This window comes from Aquila chrysaetos, chromosome 16 (genome assembly GCF_900496995.4).
Source record: "Aquila chrysaetos chrysaetos chromosome 16, bAquChr1.4, whole genome shotgun sequence".
Classification (NCBI taxonomy): domain Eukaryota; kingdom Metazoa; phylum Chordata; class Aves; order Accipitriformes; family Accipitridae; genus Aquila; species Aquila chrysaetos.
Window position 1 is genome coordinate 7,787,853 of NC_044019.1, and position 19,689 is coordinate 7,807,541.

The following is a 19,689-nucleotide window of genomic DNA, read 5'->3' on the forward strand; positions in this document are numbered from 1 at the left end:
TAAGGCCAGCTTTGGAGTTGCGTTAAATTGCTCAGAGCTCATGGGAGCACCAAAGCTGTGGGGCAGAGAGACATTGCTTTTCTCAGCTACAGCAAATTGTTGATTCTTTTAAGTAAGAGGGCCTCACTTGGTTTTCTGAAAATTTGGCTCCTCTCGGTGGCTCACCATGGGGTGAAGTCAGTGGTACAAGGAAGAAAAAGGTGGTGATGTCCCTGGCAGATGCTCACTGTTGGGCTGGCACCATCAACAGCTGAATAAGACGCAATAAATTGAAGCTTTTGGCAGTCAAAGGATATGTGGGCAATGGTTTGCAGCTGTGAGATGAGCCTGCCTGCTGGGCACAGCTGTTACCACTGCTGGAGCTCGGTGGGTGCAAGCAGGGCTGAGCGCTCTGCACTGCTCCTTGCTGCAGCAATCCCGTGCTGCTTAACCATGTCCTTATAACATCAGGGGCTGAAATCCTGAAGGAAAATTAACAGGCAGCTGGCAAAAACTTTAGGCTTCTTTAGGAAGCATCTAGTCACTGGAAGTGGTTATGAATGCCTTGGTGACAAGACAGCAGCGTGGCCAGCCGTACCTCTGTGTTTTTGGGGCTGTGCCGTTGCTGTGGAGGTGCAGCCAGTGGGACGACTCTGCTCTGAAGTGGTTGGTGTCTCCTCGTCACGCTGATTGCGTGCAGCTAAGTACATCTGGCAGGGGCAAGAGAAATGAGTTAGGACTGGCTGGTGTTTTCTCAGATCCTGCTTAAAATCAAACAAAAAGCCAGGCAAGTCTGCTGAATGGTGTTAGATCGTGGGATTATAAGACCTCATTTCATTAAATCACTCTAGGTCAGGAAAATATCTATGCATTGTATCAGTCTCATTGAAGCAGCCACAGGAAAAAATATTAGTGCATATTCAGCAATATATTCAGCAATACTATTAGGCACAAAGTAACAATCTATGTCATTTTCTGTGTATTTATGGCCCTGGGCTGGCTGCACATTTAGATGTAACTTAGCCTGTTTCTTTGAACAGTCTTCTGAGGTGTAGCAGCTTCTCCATCCCTGCGGGAGCTGTGGCTGTGGCAGGGACGTGCTGCCAGGGGCTGCAGGCACAGTGGAAATTCCTCTGGTGTGGCTGAATGAAATGAGGTTTCCTATTGTGTGGTCTGTCTGCACCGAGTTACAAGCTTTCACTGCTCTAAAACTAAACCCGATTCCTTAAGCTTGGCAAATTAGTGTTACCTGTAATATCTTTACGGCTGAAGTGGACAATAGATCTTCCTAGCATTTATTGCACCAAAAGATGAAACCATTTTTTATTATAAAATTATACAGTGAAAGCTTGCACACTAGGAGTTCACCTGACATCAGTCTCTTTTTCCCTGGCACTGGGATTTCTGTGCGACATGATTCCAGCCTGGGAGCCAAGAGTGCAGTTCAGCTGCTCTGCCTGCTGCATCCCAACTTCCAAATGCACCATTTCTGTGGGTTTTTCACTAGTAAAACTGAGATTGTGTGTTTGGTTCACAGCTTGTCTGTAGAATCCTCAATTTCTCTTCCAGGTTAGAGAAACCTTATTGCAGCACAGCTTGGTTTAGACACTTAGCATTGATGCAGATCGCAAACAGAATGCCCCCCACATTGGTTTACACATTCCTTTGATGAGTTTCTTTGAAGTACAGAGCATTTTACCTGTGTTTATCCTTGTTCTATCAACTTGTGGGATTGTAGTAAATCCTTTAATACAAATATTTCTCCACTGAGATCAGCCATGCACACGTAAGGCAGGAGGCACAGCAATTCAGTGATCAGTGCCTGTCCTATCTGTGCCATTCCTCTCTGCTAGCACTGCTCGCTTCCAGATGTCACCTGTAGCAGGTGACACTGTCCTCGAAAACCATCAACTGTAAGAAGCATTTGAGCTATCATATTCCTTTTCTTGCCAGCAAAGTACCCTTGCCGTTAATATTAACATCTCAAACAAGGACTAGTAAAACCCTACTTCTACCGCGATTCCCTGTATCTGCCTGACACAAAAGACATTACTTGGGAAGTTAGATAGATGTCTGGATGACAGCGTACTTCTCCCCAGCATTTGAAACAGAATGCTAATGCACAAAAGCAAGGAAATAAAATTAAAACTAAACAAAAAAATTGAGGGCACCAGAAATCTTACCCTGCCTATGTGACAAGCAGAATGGGGCCAGTTCCTGGATGCACCATGCACTGTGTTATTTGTGCCAGTGCAAAGTGAGGTTAGGGTGGGTGTAAACCACCTGAAGACAACTGCAGGATGTTCTGCACTTCACTTTTTGTGCAGGTTACTCGCAGCAGCACCCAGGAGCTCAGTGCGATAGGGCAGAGACAGAGTTCATCATCTCACAGCAGCGAGTGGAAGCATACGCAAGGTTTGCCAGTGGCAGCAGTTGTTGCCGGCAGCAGGAGGAGTACCGCCTGGTGTTCCTGGCCCATCTCTGTGGTACTTGCTGACTTCTGCATCCTAAATGTGCCCTGGCTAGGCAGCCTCTCTGTGACACTGAGCTGGCAGCTGGGGGTCAGCTCTGTCTGCCCTCCTGCCCCCTACACGGCCGTCTTTGGCACTGCCACGAGACAGAGATGCCCGCATGGCTGGAGGCTGGGAGTCCTGGTGGCTGCTTAGACCTGGAGGAGTGCCTGGCTGATGCATCTGCCCATGTGAAGTCGTCTAGTCCTGCTGTGAGATAACACCAGTCCTGGTTTCGAGCTGCCTGAACGAACTATTTGCTCAGATTTTCTTGGACCTGGCAGCCAGGTTCATTCACGCCCAGTCTCCCTGTGGAGAGCACAGGGTAGCCCAGAGTTAAAGCTGGTGAATGGATCCTTCACCTCCAGTGGCTTGTTCACTTAAGACCAAAATGATCTGCCACCGATGGGACCTTATACACATCTTCTCATACCAGCCATACCAGGTGATGAGGCCCAGTCGCCATGGGTTTACCAGTTGTTCTCAGGGTACCCAGCCCCCTGCACTGGAAAACAGGGACGGGGAGCAGAATGAAGCCCCTGTAATCCAAGGGGAATTGGTTAGTGATCTGCTACACCACTTAGACACACACAGAGGTCTCTGGGGCCGGATGGGATCCATCCAAGAGTACTGAGGGAGCTGGCAGAAGAGCTCACCGATCCACTCTCCATCATTTATCAGCAGTCCTGACTAACCAGGGAGGTCCCGGTTGACTGGAGGTTAGCAAATGTGACACCCATCTACAAGAAGGGCCGGAAGGAGGATCCGGGGAGCTGCAGGCCTGTCAGCCTGACCTCGGTGCCGGGGAAGGTTATGGAGCAGATCATCCTGAGTGCCATCGCATGGCACATACAGGACAACCAGATGATCAGACCCAGTCGGCATGGGTTTGTGAAAGGCAGGTCCTGCTTGACCAACCTGATGTCCTTCTATGACAAGGTGACCCACTTAGTGGATGAGGGGGAGGCTGTGGATGTTGTCTACCTAGGCTTTAGTAAAGTCTTTGACACCATTTCCTACAGCATTGTCCTGGAGAAACTGGCTGCTCATGGCTTGGGCAGGCATACTCTTCACTGGGTAAAAAACTGGCTGGATGGCCAGGGCCAAAGAGTGGTGGAGAATGGAGTTAAGTCCAGTTGGTGGCCAGTCACCAGTGGTGTTCCCCAGGGCTCAGTATTGGGGCCAGTTCTGTTTAATGTCTTTATCAGTGATCTGGACGAGGGGATCGAGTGCACCCTCAGTAAGTTTGCAGATGACACCAAGCTGGGCAGGAGGGTTGATCTGCTTGAGGGTAGGAAGGCTCTACAGAGGGATCTGGAGAGGCTGGATCAATGGGCCCAGGCCAGTTGTAGGAGGTTCAACAAGGCTCAGTGCCAGGTCCTGCACTTGGGTCACAACAACCCCATGCAACACTACAGCCTTGGGGAAGAGTGGCTGGAAAGCTGCCCGGCAGAAAAAGACCTGGGGTTGTTGGTCAACAGCCGGCTGAATATGAGCCAGCAGTGTGCCCAGGTGGCCAAGAAGGCCAGTAGCATCCTGGCTTCTGTCAGAAATAGTGTGGCCAGCAGGACTAGGGAAGTGATCATCCCCCTGTACTCGGCACTGCTGAGGCCGCACCTCGAATACTGTGCTCAGTTTTGGGTCCTTCACTACAAGAAAGACGTTGAGGTGCTGGCGTGTGTCCAAAGAAGAGCAATGAAGCTGGTGAAGGGTCTAGAGCACAAGTCTTACAAGGAGCGGCTGAGGGAGCTGGGGTTGTTTAGCCTGGAGAAAAGGAGGCTGAGGGGAGACCTTATCGCTCTCTACAACTACCTGAAAGTAGGTTGTAGGGAGGTGGGTGTTGGTCTCTTTTTCAAAGTAACAAGCAATAGGACGAGAGGAAATGGCCTCAAGTTGCACCAGGGGAGGTTTACATTGGGTATTAGGAAAAACTCCTTCACTGAAAGGGCTGTCAAGCACTGGAACAGGCTGCCTAGGGAAGTGGTTGAGTCACCATCCCTGGAGGTATTTCAAAGATGTGTAGATGTGGTGCTCAGGGACATGGTTTAGTGGCAGACTTGGCAATGCTAGTTTATGGTTGGACTCGATGATCTTAAAGGTCTTTTCCAACCTAAACAATTTTATGATTCTATGCCATTTGCTTGGTCTGTGCTTTGGTTAGCAGTGAAGTAGTTAACAGCCGTCGGCTCACTGCCCCATCCCTGGAGTATCTCCTGACTCCGGGCTTGCTGCTGTCACCTCGCAGCCCACTGATCTTCTCCAGACCCCTAGAAAGTTGGACCCGGCTCAGTTCGCTGCTTCTGAGCTGTCGGCAGGAAATGGTGTGTTTGTGCCAAGGGAATGAGTCCTTGCTCACAGTAACTGCTCATAAAACGCCCATTAGAAAAACCTTAAAAATCTCTTTATATACCCACAGTTTTGCCACTGTTAGGGCTGCGTGCCATCCTGGTATCAATCTTTTATTGCATTCTGTTTCCTTGGCCAAGATTTTCTCCTTAGCTATAAAGCCCCTCACTTCAAAAGTGGGGGGTTTTTTTCAAATTCAGAGCTCCCATGTTGAATACAGAGTGAGGTTTCCAGGTCTGAGAAACAAGACATCCTAAAGGTCACTGTGCATTTTTCAAAATCTAGGAGGGTTTTGTTCTGTTTCTTTTTAGCAGAAGTTTAAATCTAAAGGAAATACTGGTCTGCTGAGCTGGGCCAGCTCATCTTTAGCCTTTAGCAGGACTTGGGAAAGATGAATGACCAAATTCAGGGGTTTCGTGGGCAAATAACACCAGAAACCTGCTTTTGTTATGGAAAGCATGAGAAGATAAGAAGGAATGGACTGTGTGCTGGCACTTTGCTTACCTCTGGCAGTATGTGATAGGAGCAGGTCAGCTGATCCAACTGAGATGAGCTTTTACTCAGGGCCAGGAGCAATAGTCCTTGCAGGCATCAAGGATGGAGCTGGTACCTTCCACTGCAGTTTACTGGTAATTTAGGGACAGAGCAAATTTGCCTTCTGCCTTGAAAGAGGGGATTTCCAGCACAGCACTGGCTCTGTGACAATCAGGCAGGTCTTGACTGATCCTTCCCCTAGGAATGCTTTTGAGTGCATTTTACATGATTGCTGGCAGGTCACCACTCGCAGAAGGAAGAGGTGTAGGTGCCATTTATTTTCAGGAAGGAAGGTATGGCTGAAAGTGTGATCCTTCTGGAGTTCAGCCCATCCAGGCTAAGCCACAGTGTCCCACAGCTCCAGTGCTGAACCAAGGATCAGTGCATTTGGTTTTTATTCTGGCATGGAGAGCAGTAGCCTCCATTCAGGGGGCTCTGAATACTTCAGGTTTTTCCATGTGACACTGTATGAAGATGGAGGCTGGTCTTGTTTTGATTCTCGCCTGATTTAATTATATTTGCTTTTTCTCTTTTTATTTCAGTTGTGATTCCAAAGAGCCCTTTACCTGCCTCCGAAGTAAACTCGGAGAAACCTAGCATGCACAGTAGCACAAAGACTGTTTTGGGGCATCAACAAGGGCAAAGGCGTCGCAAAACAGGGAAGAAGCGTGGTCGAACGACCAAAGCGCTAATCCATCACCCCATGCCTACACCCTCCAAGTCAGTGGAGCCTTTGAAATTCCCCAGAAAGAGAGGCCCCAAGCCTGGCAGTAAGGTAAAAGCTGATGCTGATGCAGGCGGGTGAAAAGCAGGTGCTGCAAGTTCTGCCATGGGATGGTGCATGCGTGTGTTGTGCACGTTTGTCTCAACCTCTGGCTGTATGACTGCAGCAAGTAGGAGACAAAAGGGGTTTGTGGGCTGGGAATATCCCTCAGAGTCCAGCCCCAGAGCTGTAGAGAATGTCTGTGTCCTAAAGATCATTTCCATCAAGAAACTGTGTCTTCGGAGCTGCAAAGCTTCATTAGCTGTGAAGTAGCATGGCAGATGCTGTGATCATGACAGGATGGCCAAACGGTGGAATAAGCTCTTTCGTCCATCGTGCGTAGCTAGTCTAAGTCAAGCAGAGGTGGCAGATCTCAGGCTTGTTATTTTTTCAGGATTGTGGTTTATAAAATACACACATATTGATTACTAGGTTCTTGAGACTCCCCGTCATCACCATCAGAAGTGTGTCATGTTCCACAGTGCCTTGTCTGTTGGATGCAGAGGAGAGAGTGTAGTGATCATGGGTTGTAAAGGAGAGCAGGGATAAAAGGAGAAATATCTCCTCTTTTTCTGCAGAGGAAACCTAGGACATTGCTGAACCCAGCACCCACCTCTCCAACAACCAGTACCCCAGAACCAGACACAAGCACTGTGCCCCAGGATGCTGCTACAATCCCCAGCTCTGCCATGCAGGCTCCCACAGGTAAGGGTCTCGAACCACATTCTTGACAAGATTGCACAGTTAGGAGCTGCATCAGTCAGAAAGTGACACACCAAGATACTCCCATTTCTTCCTAAACCTGTAAACCAGCAAACGTTACAATTCCAGAAAGGCTGGCCTAATAGAGAGTGTGTCGGGAGGAAAAGAGAGGCACATGAGTTCAGGACAGCTGTTCATTTATCTCTCTGTCCATTTTGGAAATAATGAAGTCATAGGAAGATTGCAAGTCCATCTGTTCAGTGCAGGCACCCCTTTCCCTGAGTTACCACGTGCATGCTAGTGACTCCACAGCTCTCGAAGGGCATTTCTCGTGGCCCATCATGCCCGGAGGCAGTATGGTGTGCAGCACCTCTCGTGAGTCCAGAGTGCGAGCTCTCCCAAACCATGCCAGGCACAGCTGCTGAAGCTACAGCAAGATGCAGAACAACTGCTGAATGACAGTGGCAATGATCTGTTCAGCTTCAGCCAGGATGTCAAGGCAAACAGGGACAAGAGGGAGCAAGGGAAGTAGTAGGAGCAACAGTGCAGACTATATGCTCTGCTACAGCTGTGAGATGTAGCTGAAGATGAATCTGGGCGGGAAAGTCTAATGCAAAACTGCTTTTTATATGTTCAGTCAAGCACTGGATATGGTCCAAGCCCTCTGTTTTCCCAGAACATAATTGGCCTGTTTTCAGAGGAACCTAAAGAACCCAGTTTCCCTAAAAAGTGGAGGCTGTGTGCCTTCATCTTCTTTGAACATCGTGGCCACCTTACCTGGCAGGCATGGGAACCACTTTGTAGCCTGCCTTTGGGAGCCTGAGTGCTGGGGAAAGCATAGGAGAAACAGCAGCAGCTTGGAAGGTGAGTGTGAGGCAGGAAGGTTTTGGAGGTGATTCCCCTCTATAAGTGGCTCTGCTGTTAGGACGCAGACAGGCAGTCACGGTGGATTCCCCTTTGTGAGTGACTTGACAGTCTTAAAATCTCAGCATCTCTCAGGTTGGCTTTTAGGCATCTGTTTCTTGCTTTCTTGAGTGGGTTAATGGCAAACACATTTCTCATCTTGGCAGTTTGCATTTACTTGAACAAGAATGGCAGCACTGGGCCCCACCTAGACAAGAAGAAGGTTCAGCAGCTGCCGGACCATTTTGGACCAGCTCGAGCTTCTGTTGTCCTGCAGCAAGCAGTACAGGCCTGCATTGATTGCGCTTATCATCAGAAAACAGTCTTCTCCTTCTTAAAACAAGGCCACGGGGGAGAGGTCATCTCAGGTGAGAACTGGCCCACAGCACTTGGCCTTCAGAGATGTCATTGCAAGAATTCGCTCGTTGGAAGATGTCTCTCCTGAAGCTTGGTGCAGTCATGGGCCAGGGGCAGACAGAAGATTTCTGTCTTCTCTTTCTTGCCAAACATCTGTGTCAGTGAAGCAACAGCTAGCAGCTGATTCAGAGCAGAGCAGTTAGTGTGGCCTCCAGGCACAGCTGCTGGAGAAGGCAGCATGCAGCCCTGGTATCAGCCTGGGCAGCGTTATGCTTCACCTATCATCCCCCAGCACTGCCCGAGCCCCCAGGAGGAGGCAGATCGGGTGGGATTTTCTGAACTCCTGACAGAAAGACAAGAAACACCCCGGTTTTTAATTTTGCTTTTAAGTCCATGTTTACCCGGATGCTGGGAGTGCAGGCCCCTCCTTGAATGCCTTTCCATTCCCTCAAACGCAGCTTCTCAGGCGCTGCAGCCCCATACCTGATGCTGGGTGCAGCAGACTGGTTTTAGCCTGTCCCAGGGAAGCAAGCTCGCCAGCGCTCAGCCAGCGGAAGGCAGTGGCTTTTGTTTGCTCTAGTCTAGACCAGTGATGCTGAGATACAGAAGCTGGCTGTGCAGCCCTGGGCGTAGGCTCCTGCCTTTGCTGGGGGTTTACGTGTTGGGCTCTGTTTGTTTCTGTCTCCAGCTGTGTTTGATCGGGAACAGCACACTCTGAACCTGCCAGCAGTAAACAGTATCACCTACGTCCTCCGCTTCCTGGAGAAGCTCTGCCACAATCTTCGCAGTGACAACCTCTTTGGGAACCAGCCTTTCACTCAGAACAGCCACATGCAGCGCTCACACGAGTACGACCACGACAGGTATCTACCAGGTAGGAGCTGGGGCGGGGGTGGCATTGTAGGGACCCCAGGTGCCCCAGGTGCTCTTAACCCAGATTTTGTCTTTATCTCAGGAGGCAGGCGTGTGTTTCAGAGCCCTCTCTGCAGGGTTCATTGCATCACACCCAGTGTCATGCACATGCCCGCAGGGCTCTTTTTGCCAGGATTCAAGTTGCCGTATTTTCTGCCTGTCGGTCTGATTTCCATCTCTGCCTGTAGGTTTCCGCTCATCCGTTCTGTCTCCTTGTCTTCCCTCCTCTCCTTGTCCCCCAGTCCTTCCCAGTTCCTGCAATCTGATTATAGTGACTTCATCCAGTTAGGAATTAAGGTGAAAGACTGCATGAGAAGTAGAAGAGTGATAATGTGCAGCAGGTAAACTGTAATTAGAAATGGAATTAAAACCTAGCAGAGTGGTTTACACGCTGGCCGTGAATCTGCTGCCAGCAGAGAGCACATCCAGCCCTTGGTGAAAGCATAGCCTGTTCAGGGATGATGTACGCTGCAGCTATCTGAGGCATAGGTGGCTTTGTTTTTCTTGGCATGGCTAATGCTCCTCTGCGTTGAAGCAACACACCCCTGGCAAGATAGTTCATGCCACAATGCAAATTGTCAAGCTGCAAAGTTGCTCTTAAGTGAAAGTGGTGGAAAACAAGAAGACCAGTAGTTTTCCCCGCAGTGCTGTGTAGTGGCAGAAACCCCTGGGGTGATAGCTGCCTCCCCATGCTGGCCGTGAGCCTCTGGGGGAACTACTGCTGTAGGAATGCCAGTCGTGGAGAAGATAAAAGCTATCTTCACCCTCTTTAGGTAGTTGACAAGTGTCTTGTGCTGATCTGCTCTCCTGTCTTATTTCGTCCACTATCTTTCTGCCCCCCGAGTCAGCAAATAGCTGTTGTACTGTTTGAGGTCTTTCCAAAGTTAATCCTTTGGATAATTATGGCTCTGACGAGAAAAGCAAGAATTTCTAATGTAAAAGGATAAGCACTTAGGAAGAACTGTTTAAGAAAAAGTTGCTAAGCATGAAGCTTAGGGGCAGCAGCATAATGCCACAGTGCTTCATTGCATCTCACAAAGCACCAGTACTCAGGGGAAGGGATTAGCAAGAGTCTAAAGAGCGTGAGGATCTTGGAGTGACTGTCCCCTGCTTCCTCCATGGCTGATCAGCTGCCTGCAGGCTGGGGCTGTGCAGAGCCATGCTGGAGCCAGCAATGCCAGGAGCAGGGAGCCATGCTGTGCTGTAGGAAGAGGAGCTGTAGGAAGTGGGTTGGCTGCTGTGGCAAGTAAAGGAGCAGCATGTCTAGGTACTGGGACTAGAGGTTACCCCTCTAGGGAACCCTCAATTAGAAGAAATCCCCATGTTTCAGTGTGGAAGTACCCTGTTGTCATGAGAGAGAGCAAAACCAGAACGGGAGGAAGAGGACCCAGGGTCTGGGCATGGTAGCAGGCTTGGATGGAGAGGGTCCTGTAGCTCACACACATGGTTTCAAGCCGCCATGAGATGTCAGTGGTGTCTGTGCTGAGAGCTGGGTTGCCTGGCAGAGGGGAAAAGTATAAAGAGCAAAGTCAGAATTCAGGGATCTCAGGCAGAGCACCAGATATGACATGATGCTGAGACTTGCCCATCCTGAACTCTTCTTTAGGGTGTTTGCAGGGATTAAAGAAAGATTAACAACAGTCAAGAGAAGTGATAACACCTAGTCCTGTAGTCTATACTGATATCTCAGGGATTGTTGGGCATCTGGTCATCTAACACCTTTCTCAAGCACCTTAAAGAAGATAATAAACATTGTTATCTATGCATTACAGTGGCTTTTGGTGAGGGCAAAGAAACAGTACCGGCGATTTTGAGAGGTTAGGGCTGGTCATGGAAGAATGAGGATGCAGTTGTACATCAGCTTAAATCACACCAAGTGTCAAGGCTGCCCTGTTCTCTCACCTTCAGCTCTGTGTGTCCCACCTTGTTTCCTCTACAGTACAGGTGCTTGTGTGCCTGAATGGGGCTGGTTCTTAGAAAAAACTATCACTGGTTAGGACTGGGAGCTGGTCTCAATTCCCAGAACAAACTCGCTTTACAGGAGCACCAGTGTGGATGCCGTGGAGAATTCGTGTGTGTGCTTGGGGCAGAAGAAGGAACGTCTGCAGCAGGCCTTAGGTCAGCTGCATCCTAGCATTTTCTCTTGCTAAGTAAGGCATAATCCTGGAAATAAGGGGAAATAGATCAAGTTGTACATCAGGAAACAGTAAAGTTGCAAGAAAATGGGAAGTTAATTGCTGTTAATAGGAAGAGGGATGGACTGTGAAATGTTGTGAACAGGTAGATCTGATCTGAAGCCATCTGAAAACATAGGACTGGAGGGACCTTCTGGACCATTGAGCCTCGGGCCCTGTTATTACGGGCACCACAGCATACAGTGTTGCTTTAACTAACTCTGGATTTGGGGAATTTGCTTTTCTGCTGGAGCCTGCTCCAAGGTTTTTTGCTGAATTTTTAGAAACTATGTTGTAGTTTCTAGCCCGGATTTGTTCTTGGGCAGCTTGGTATCCATGTCTCCTTGTCTCAACATTGTCTTTTAGTTTAACTCAGTTCTCCTTCTTCTGGAAGTAGTTAGAGAGCAGTTGTATCCTTCAGGGGAGCTCACCTTTTGGCTGCTCTGGTAAGAAAGGCTCTGTGCTCTCCTCATCTAGTGTTGGTTTGAATTAAACTTCATGAGGTGACCAGAGTGCCACCCAGCACTCTGGGGAAGAGCTCATGGGGACCTGGTGCCACAGCACTGGCACCACCATGTTCACAAGAAATGTCTCTGGAAGCCTCTTTTCGTCACTGTATCCTTGTAGCAGGTGATGATCAACCCGTCCTGGTTGCATACTCTGTTCTTCTCATCCATTATTTTCAACTGCAGGTTCCCAGCTCATGGGACAACGTTTCAAGTGCACATCTGTGTTTTGCTGCTGGATTTACCTCCTTTCTGTTACTCTGTTCTCTATATATTTTTTCTGCATAATTTCAAATGCTACTTTATCTGGCCTGACGTGGGAAGACATGAGCAGATTTCATTGATGAACCTCTAAAATTTGTGCCAAAGTTATTAATAAAAATATTAAATGACACTGGGCTCAAGAGTGATCCTCAAGAAAATTTATTAGCAATTGCTTTCCAGCCTCATGTTGTGGCTTAGTGCTCTGCTGACTGATTTTTCCCTCAAATCAGATGTTTGTGCATATAACAAGGCTTCTGGTAATCCTCACGTTCTCTGTCTCAGCTAGTGGTTCGCCATATCAAACGCCTTGCTGAATTCCAGGTAAATGAGATTGACCGCTCTTCCTTTGTCTGATAGATTTTATTAGATTTTATTTTCCCATGATAAGGAAGCTATTGGGTTAGTCTCCTTTGATGAACGCCTACCGCAGTATGTGCCATGTGTAATTGCAATATTTTCCCTACCCTTTCCTTCAGAACCTCTTACAACCCTTGCAGTACTGCTGAGGTCAGACATGAGCATTTTGTTGCCAAAATCATTTTTTCACCTTCTTTTCTAAATGTTAGCACCATGTTTCCAGTCACTCTGAGCAGTGCGTCACTGAGTTTTGTTACAATTTGCTGCAGCAGACCTGGGGTTTCATGTGCGCCTTCTTTCTTAAGTTACATTTTGGCTTCCTGTGCACCCTCATGGCCCCGGTTTGAGTACATTCAGTTATTTGACTTCCACTTCTTAGTCAACGGTGTATATTTTTGTTCCTGTCCTGTTTCTTTTATCCCTTGAGCCTTGCCCTGGTGTTCAGCATGGCTGCAACTGGAACTGAAGGGTGGGATTTGTTTTACTGAACACAGGTGGATGTCACAGAGGCATCAACACCTGAGCTAGTTGTGTAGGCACGCTCTGCAGTTGAGGAGAAGGTACCGGTGCAATCAGTGCAAGTTACAGCATCCTAAAGTAGGAGCCTTGACTTTGACTTGATGAGATGAGGTGAGCAGACTCTCACTGACTGTAAAGGCATCTGTCTGGACTGCCTTGGGATGGCCAACAGCACAAACCCAGGCATGGGCAGATGTGCTTCTCTTCCTCCCCACCAACCTCCCAAGGCAGGTGAGGTGAAATATCCCTCAAAGCTGTCCCATCATTTGCAGGCAAGGACAACCTTTTTGTCCTTTTTCTCAATCCTTACCTTTCTGCACAGTATCCTCTCGCTCCGTTCCCATGCGCGTGTTACTTCTGTAGCTGAAAATGCGGTCCTGTCTTTTCCTTTGCACTGTGTCAAAAGACAGAATCAGTTAAAAAGTTCACTTTGTCCCTGTACTCGCCATCCTCTGAGGTATAAAACTATATGCTGAGCAGGTCCTTTTCATGTCCAGTAAATGATCTGCTTGTTCTCAGCATCATTCTCAAAGTGAACACTTATCCGCTTAGATTTGGGGTCCTTTCCTCCCAGATTATTTCCTCACTGATGATACACATTCATGAATTTTATGGCATCTTTTGAACTGAAGGTATTTTCTTTTTTTCTTGATGATCCGCAATGTGAGTGCTGAGCGCAGCTCTATATATAATTCCATTTCTTTATTTTCTTAAAATTAGTCCTTTAAAATCGGACACCCTAACTACAGACCTACTTTTGGTTTATCCTTCCATTAATTTACACTGACCTAACTTCTGATTCTCTGGGTTATCTTCTACGACCTGACCTTCTGGGTTTGCATTACTTTTAAAATCAACCAATTTAAAAAAAAATAACCCAAAACAAAACCTCATGAAACCTTTAAAAAGCATCCCCTTTTGTTGTGATTCTGTGACTGTTTGGTGAAGAAAGTCATGCAGTTTTACATTTAGAGGTACCCAGAGACATGACTAAGAGCATTTGTTTCTCATCTCTGTCTGGGCAATGAATGTTTCTTACAGGGACTTGTCCTGAGGACAGTATTTGTCTTTTCTAATAATGTTACAGTGATTTTGGATCATACTTGTATGGAGCCCTAGGACCTCAGTATAAGCAGATTATCTTTCGTTTCCCCAAAGGATTTTGATAGAACAGATACTTTTCTCTACCTTTGTATTTCTCTTTAGTCAACTAAATTGTGACTGTCTGATGCTTCCCAGCCATCTGTACCTTCGTTTCTTTGTTTGGCATGATGCATCTCCCTTGGTGTCCGGTCCCAATCGCTCCCCACCGTATTTCTGTCATCCCTTCAGCACCCATTCCTGCCCTGCACCAGCAGCTGGGGTGGCTCCGTGGTGTTGTCCAGCTCCCGACATTTGTCTATGAGCATTTCACCTGTCTCTCCCCACGCACCTCGAACGCTGCAGGCTCACACATGTTGCCCGTGCTCGGGGCAGCTGGAAGGGGCCAGCCGGGAGCACCAGTGGCCCACGTGGGCAGGCAGCGGCTGGCGGGTAACCTCTTCATTGCTTCTCAATTGACCATGCCTTGTCCAGATGGGGCATGGTCTGCCACCCACTGTATCGCTTGCCTGGCTGCTGTTGCCATTCCATTCTCTGTGTTCATCCACCCCCTGACACGTTGTGTGCAGCCTTTAGCCGTCTGCAAAGAGACGTCTCGCAGCCCAGCCTGACGTCTCATCTGCCATGTACAATACAGAGAACCCCGTCGTTGGGAAGCATTTGGAGAAGAGCAGCAGCAACAGCTGGGGCACTTGAGGGATCCATTTGGGGAAAGAATGAAAATTTGAGTACGGTTTAATCAAGCACTGTGTATGGCACAGAGTGTTTGCAAATCGTCCAAGGGTTATGTGCGTCTGAAAGGTGAAGAGTGGGGAGGAGCAGGAATCATGTGGGATGAGCCAAGGGGTAGAATGAGGAGAAATGGAATTAAGTCAATCACAGGTGATATTTGGGGTGAAATATGGCAGAACGTGGCTACAGTTCTTCATTAGGTTTCTCACCACCCTTTTTCTCTGACAAAACTTGCAAAGCAAAATATAAAACGTTAAGCACTGACAGATGTGCTGGATTGCAGTTTTAACAGGCTGTTACCAGGCTGGCAATGCATGCGAGTCTGAATTGACTCTGGCAAGACTGAATTTCCCAGAAAGTCTCCACTCCTAAATAGGGCTTGTTCTCTTTTCCTAGACAGAAGCAGTTCGTTAGACGGCACTCTGCAGGGACCAGGCCGGGGTACAAAGCGATATTCCCAAGATTCCCCTCCATACAGTGCTCCTCTCTCCCCCAAGTTACCAAAGAATGACCGTCACCCTTTGGAAGGTGAGCACTGCGTCTCTTCCCAAAGCAGGCTGTTTATAGCAACTTGTAATGGATACAGCAGGATTAGATTTGCCGTGCCAAATTGAGCCGTGGGTTTAGGAAGTCTGTTTTGCTTTCTCTGTGGCATGGATCGGTGCTTGGTGTTTCAGAGAGAAGTGAAGAAACCATTCTATGCCAAGGCAGGTTCCCCAAGCAGTTGTGTAAGGCGTGTGGAACGCAGGGAGAATTCCTTCTAACCCTGATAGTCATCATCTAATACCATATAATCTGGGATTTAATTACCCATATTTTAGCTTCCATTGCTCTGCATGGTATTAACAGTCATAAAACTGCCCAGTTGCTTCAGTCAATCTTCCCCCGAATTTTTCCATGATGGTTTGCTGCAGTGTATTGTACAGATGCTGATGGGCAGCTGTACGGCCAGGAACATGCTGCCCTTTCCCAGGATCCCATCTTGTTCCTCACAATCCTCCCTAAATAGCAGGAAGGGTCTCACTAGTGTGTGCTCCACCAGCTGAACCAGATCAGATCACATCCCACAGTGCTGCTGCTTCCTGCAGTGTCCATTGGGTAATGCTGGTACAGATGTGCTGTGCCACATTCTCAAAAGCAGTTGCAGAAATGTCCTCTTTGGTATGTGGTCCACAGGTGTCCCTTGCATGTGCAGGTGGGAGATTTCCAGGGGGTCCAGGTAGCTGGAGGACTGCCTGAGCAGGAGCCTTCAATAAATACACTTCCACCTTCCCTTTTGTTTTGAACTGCAAACACTCCATAACGCAGACTGGAGATTTAACCTTACTGAAGCCTTTTAATTAATTAATGGTGAAATCTGCCAAGGTGTTAGTCTCAATTCTTTGTAATATGTCCCTGAAAAATTGCTGGAGACTCTTGGCTGCGCTTATAGTTCAGTGGGTTTGTGCTCTGTTGCTGTCCCTTTAGAATCACCATTTCCCTGGTTCTTGCTGAGTTTGCTGGGCTTGGGTTGTTGATCCCAGATTTGAAAGTGCACAGCCTCCCAGCGCTGTAGTGTAATTTTAGTCTGCATCCATCACTGTGCCCTGTGCTCTTCAGGGTTACTGACCCCGTATCTAAGCACAGCTGATCTGAACTTGCACCCTATGATGGACAGTTTCTAGTGGCCTTAGTATCTGCATTGATTAAAATTGTAGGTTTGTCACATAGCTGAAGCAAAGAACAGGGTGACGTGTGGGACTGTCTCATCTATTCCAGCATATTGACAAGTCAAAAATTGTTCCCTGAGGCCCAGTCTGCTTCTCACCTCTAGATACACGTCCTTGCTGGTCTCCTTGACATTCTCCTTTAATACATCAACTGCTGCACTTAGGTAACCATTAGCAAAGCCTGTCTGCTCCTCCTCTATCAGCAGGTGGAACATGCAGTGTTTGGCCTGTTCTTGAAGTGCAGTGGTGTGCTCTAAAGGTTAAGGTGCCTTGGTTGGGTGGTGAATATTGTACACTCTCTGTATTGCCAGTGAAGAGAGAAGGCTTCTGTAATGGCTAATTCCAAGGAGGAACCTATGTTAGGTTGTCTACAAGATTGATTCTTAGTCTACTTCAAAGTCTATTCAATTATCTCTTGGCCTTTGAATGGGTTATGCCATCTGGATGCCCAGAATACTCCAGCCTCTTCTGTAAAAGTAGAGACAAGTGGGCAGAAGGCGTGCCTTCATGTGAGGGTGATGATCCTGTTGGTGTGTGAACTTCCTACAGCAACTTGGTCTTGTTCTGTTCTTGGTCCAAGCAGGGCAAAATACAGTACAGGGCAGGGGGAAATGAGGTGCAGTTCCAAATTCTGTCTAGAAATTAATTTTTATCCCACAGCTAAAAGCCTATTCATCCTCCTCCACCATGAAATTTAAGTACAGGCAGGAATATTGGCATTTCAGAGGATATATTTTAAGAATATGAGCCTGAAATACCCAGATATTGAATATTTCTCAAGCAAGGAGGTACATCTTATGGTGATGAACTCCCCCAGCAGAGCGCATTCTGGCTTCAGCAGTGTGACAGACAACAGTACCTGAACGGTTTCCAGTTTGCCAAATGGAAGGCAGCAAGTAGCAGTGGGAAGTCTTCGTTCATCGAGCCTTTGGCAAGAAGTCAGAAAGACGAGGAGGGGATCTCACTTCTTACATTGTTTTTCCTCTTGCATCCAGTGGCATTTATGTAGCTTTCTGCTAAAAAGCTGCAGTTCCAGCACAGTGGGGACCTGCTTTTCAAAGACTATCATTTGTTGGAAACAGTGGGTGTTTAGTAGTTGCGCAAATCAGATTTATGCTTGTGGCCAAACTCCATGTTTTAGCAGTAAAACAACACTTTTGAATCTATAGCACTATTTGTTTAATTAAACTTTAATTATCTGCTCCCTGCCTCTCTGCCACTAATCGTGGCATGTTTTCTTACAATGCTCTAAATGCAAGCCTTTATTTAAAACTAGCAGTTTGTATAAGGAAATCTGCCTAAGAATTAGCCACCTCCTCCTTGCTCTGAAGCTAGTTACCAAGAGCGAAAGGATTCTGGATAGTGTATATGCCTGAACACAGTCTATGCCCTGCCACTTGCAGAAGCGTGTTGTCTTCTGCTACAGATGATTCACAGGGCTAGTAAATCATTCCCCTCTTGCCTTGTTTCCCTCTCCTCTTTCTGGAGGTATGATTCATCTGAGCGGTTCTCTGCGTGTTTGTATTTTTAAGAAAATCCTAAATCTCTCTTGCATTGACTCTGCCAAGGAGCCTCCAGCTCTGCTGCAATATTTACAGCACAACCAAGCACTCACCAGTCCAGAGATAGGTAACCCAAGGATGAACATGCAGCTTCAATTCTACCACTTGTGCAAAACAAAGTAGTGCTCCCCAGTTGCATGGCCTCATCCTCTTCTTTGGATGTATGATCATAAGCACGTGTGAGAACATGATCACATATTTGAAGAATGCATCACAGTGCATTCACATCAGAATAACGACAGTGTGTTAATTGTCGAGATAAATATTTTCTGAGAGTGAGTTTTGGATCCTTAGCATTGCACTGACATGAACCTGTGCACATGGTATCCCAGCGTTCCAAGCTGTAGTCTTTTCTAGCTGAGCCCAGAAATTCCTTCTGCTGATACAAACCCCCTCTGTGTGAGCTTTTGGGGTCTTCACGAGCAGTTAGACGCGCACGTTTGCCTGACCCAGCAAATCTGGGGTGAGTGTCCCGGGACTTCCTGGCAAGTTGAAGCTGTACGTCACCTCGTAGGGGGTGCTGGGTTTCCTTGGAGGATGGAGATTGCAGCACAGACCTGTTCCCATGCTCATAGCCACCGTCCTGTTACAGAGCATCCAGACCGGTGCAAAGGGCTGTGCCCACTGACCCCTCTCATGCCTCTGCACTTTCCTGCGAGTCAGACATCACCCTTTTGCACAGATCTTTAACGGGAAGTGGTTTGGGTTTTAAGCAAAACTGTCCTGTTGGAGAGGAGACCAAATGCGAACAAGCTCCTATGGAGTGCCACTGGTATAAGTTGCATCCACTGTGTCAGTCTGTCTGGGCCTGGGCCATGGAATCTCTATGCACCCCTGGGCCAGAGCAGCCACCTCAGTGCTGGGTTTGCATCTGGTCTTGTGCTGAAATGGGATGGTGGGAAAGTGGTGCAAGAGTGAAGGAGGGGTCCAAAGTTATTCAGGAATAGTCATGAGTCAGAAAGCCTTCGTTTATGCATAGAGAACAGGTGAAAACACATCTACCCACACGGGAAGCTAGTGACGTGTGGGCCAGCACACAGCACAGGTCACATAACAGTCTTCACACCAGTACTGTTTCTACATGAGATTTTAAGGATGTGCTGCTGGCTTCTGAGAGCATCCCAGAGACCTAAAAGCAAAGAAAGGCAGAAATGCCTGAAGTGCAGAGTAACAAAGCCCGTGATAGATAGAGATAGAGGGTTGCAGTTATGCAGATGATAACCTCATATCTGCTGCACTGAATTGCCAAACAGCTAGTCAAGAGGGATGTTTCCATTCTGTAGCCTTATGAGATGAAGCCAGGGAAGGTATGGGCTGGCTTCCTCCAGCTGAAGTCGCCTCTGGGATCTCTGCTCAAACACAGACAGCAGAAGCACTGAAACCAGAGGATCCCAGTTCACAGAACAGTCCTGTAGTTCATAGAAACCAGAGGAAAATAATGTGCCTACAAGAGAGGTTGCCCCAGTTGGTGGGGTCTCACCTCTGCAGTGCTCAGGTACCACTTCAGGCTCTGGCAAGCTGCATCTCCCTTCACTGGAACATGGCAGCATCAGCTTAGCAGGAAAGTTTGGGAAGATTTCAACAGCTTTTGGGTCTCACAGGCTGCAGTATCGACTCTGCACTCTCACCACCATCCCAGGTCAGCACTATGTCACTGTGCTGCCTTCTCACCTGCTGCTGCTGTGGTCTGGGAAGTCCCAGGGAAGAAACCCAGGGCCTGGCTGGGGCAGTTGCTCAGGTTTCTTCATCCTTTTCACCT

The 19,689-nt window shown here is 47.9% G+C and overlaps 1 protein-coding gene across 15 annotated transcripts in view; it reads left to right on the top strand.

Moving 5' to 3' along the window:
- Nucleotides 1-19,689, top strand: part of SCMH1 (Scm polycomb group protein homolog 1) — a 76,113-nt gene that overhangs the window by 49,609 nt on the left and 6,815 nt on the right. For 11 of the 15 annotated variants that reach the window (XR_003926928.2, XM_030039235.2, XM_030039242.2 and 8 more), the window contains 5 exons: nt 5,912-6,144; nt 6,711-6,837; nt 7,905-8,105; nt 8,783-8,968; nt 15,056-15,187. Coding sequence is in view for 14 of the 15 variants with exons in the window: in XM_030039235.2 (XP_029895095.1) it covers nt 5,912-6,144; nt 6,711-6,837; nt 7,905-8,105; nt 8,783-8,968; nt 15,056-15,187 (879 nt within the window). In the remaining variant the exon portion in view is untranslated. The remainder of the gene's footprint in view (nt 1-5,911; nt 6,145-6,710; nt 6,838-7,904; nt 8,106-8,782; nt 8,969-15,055; nt 15,188-19,689) is intronic. The other 4 variants (XM_041128982.1, XM_041128985.1, XM_041128983.1 and 1 more) reach the window with 3 other exon arrangements.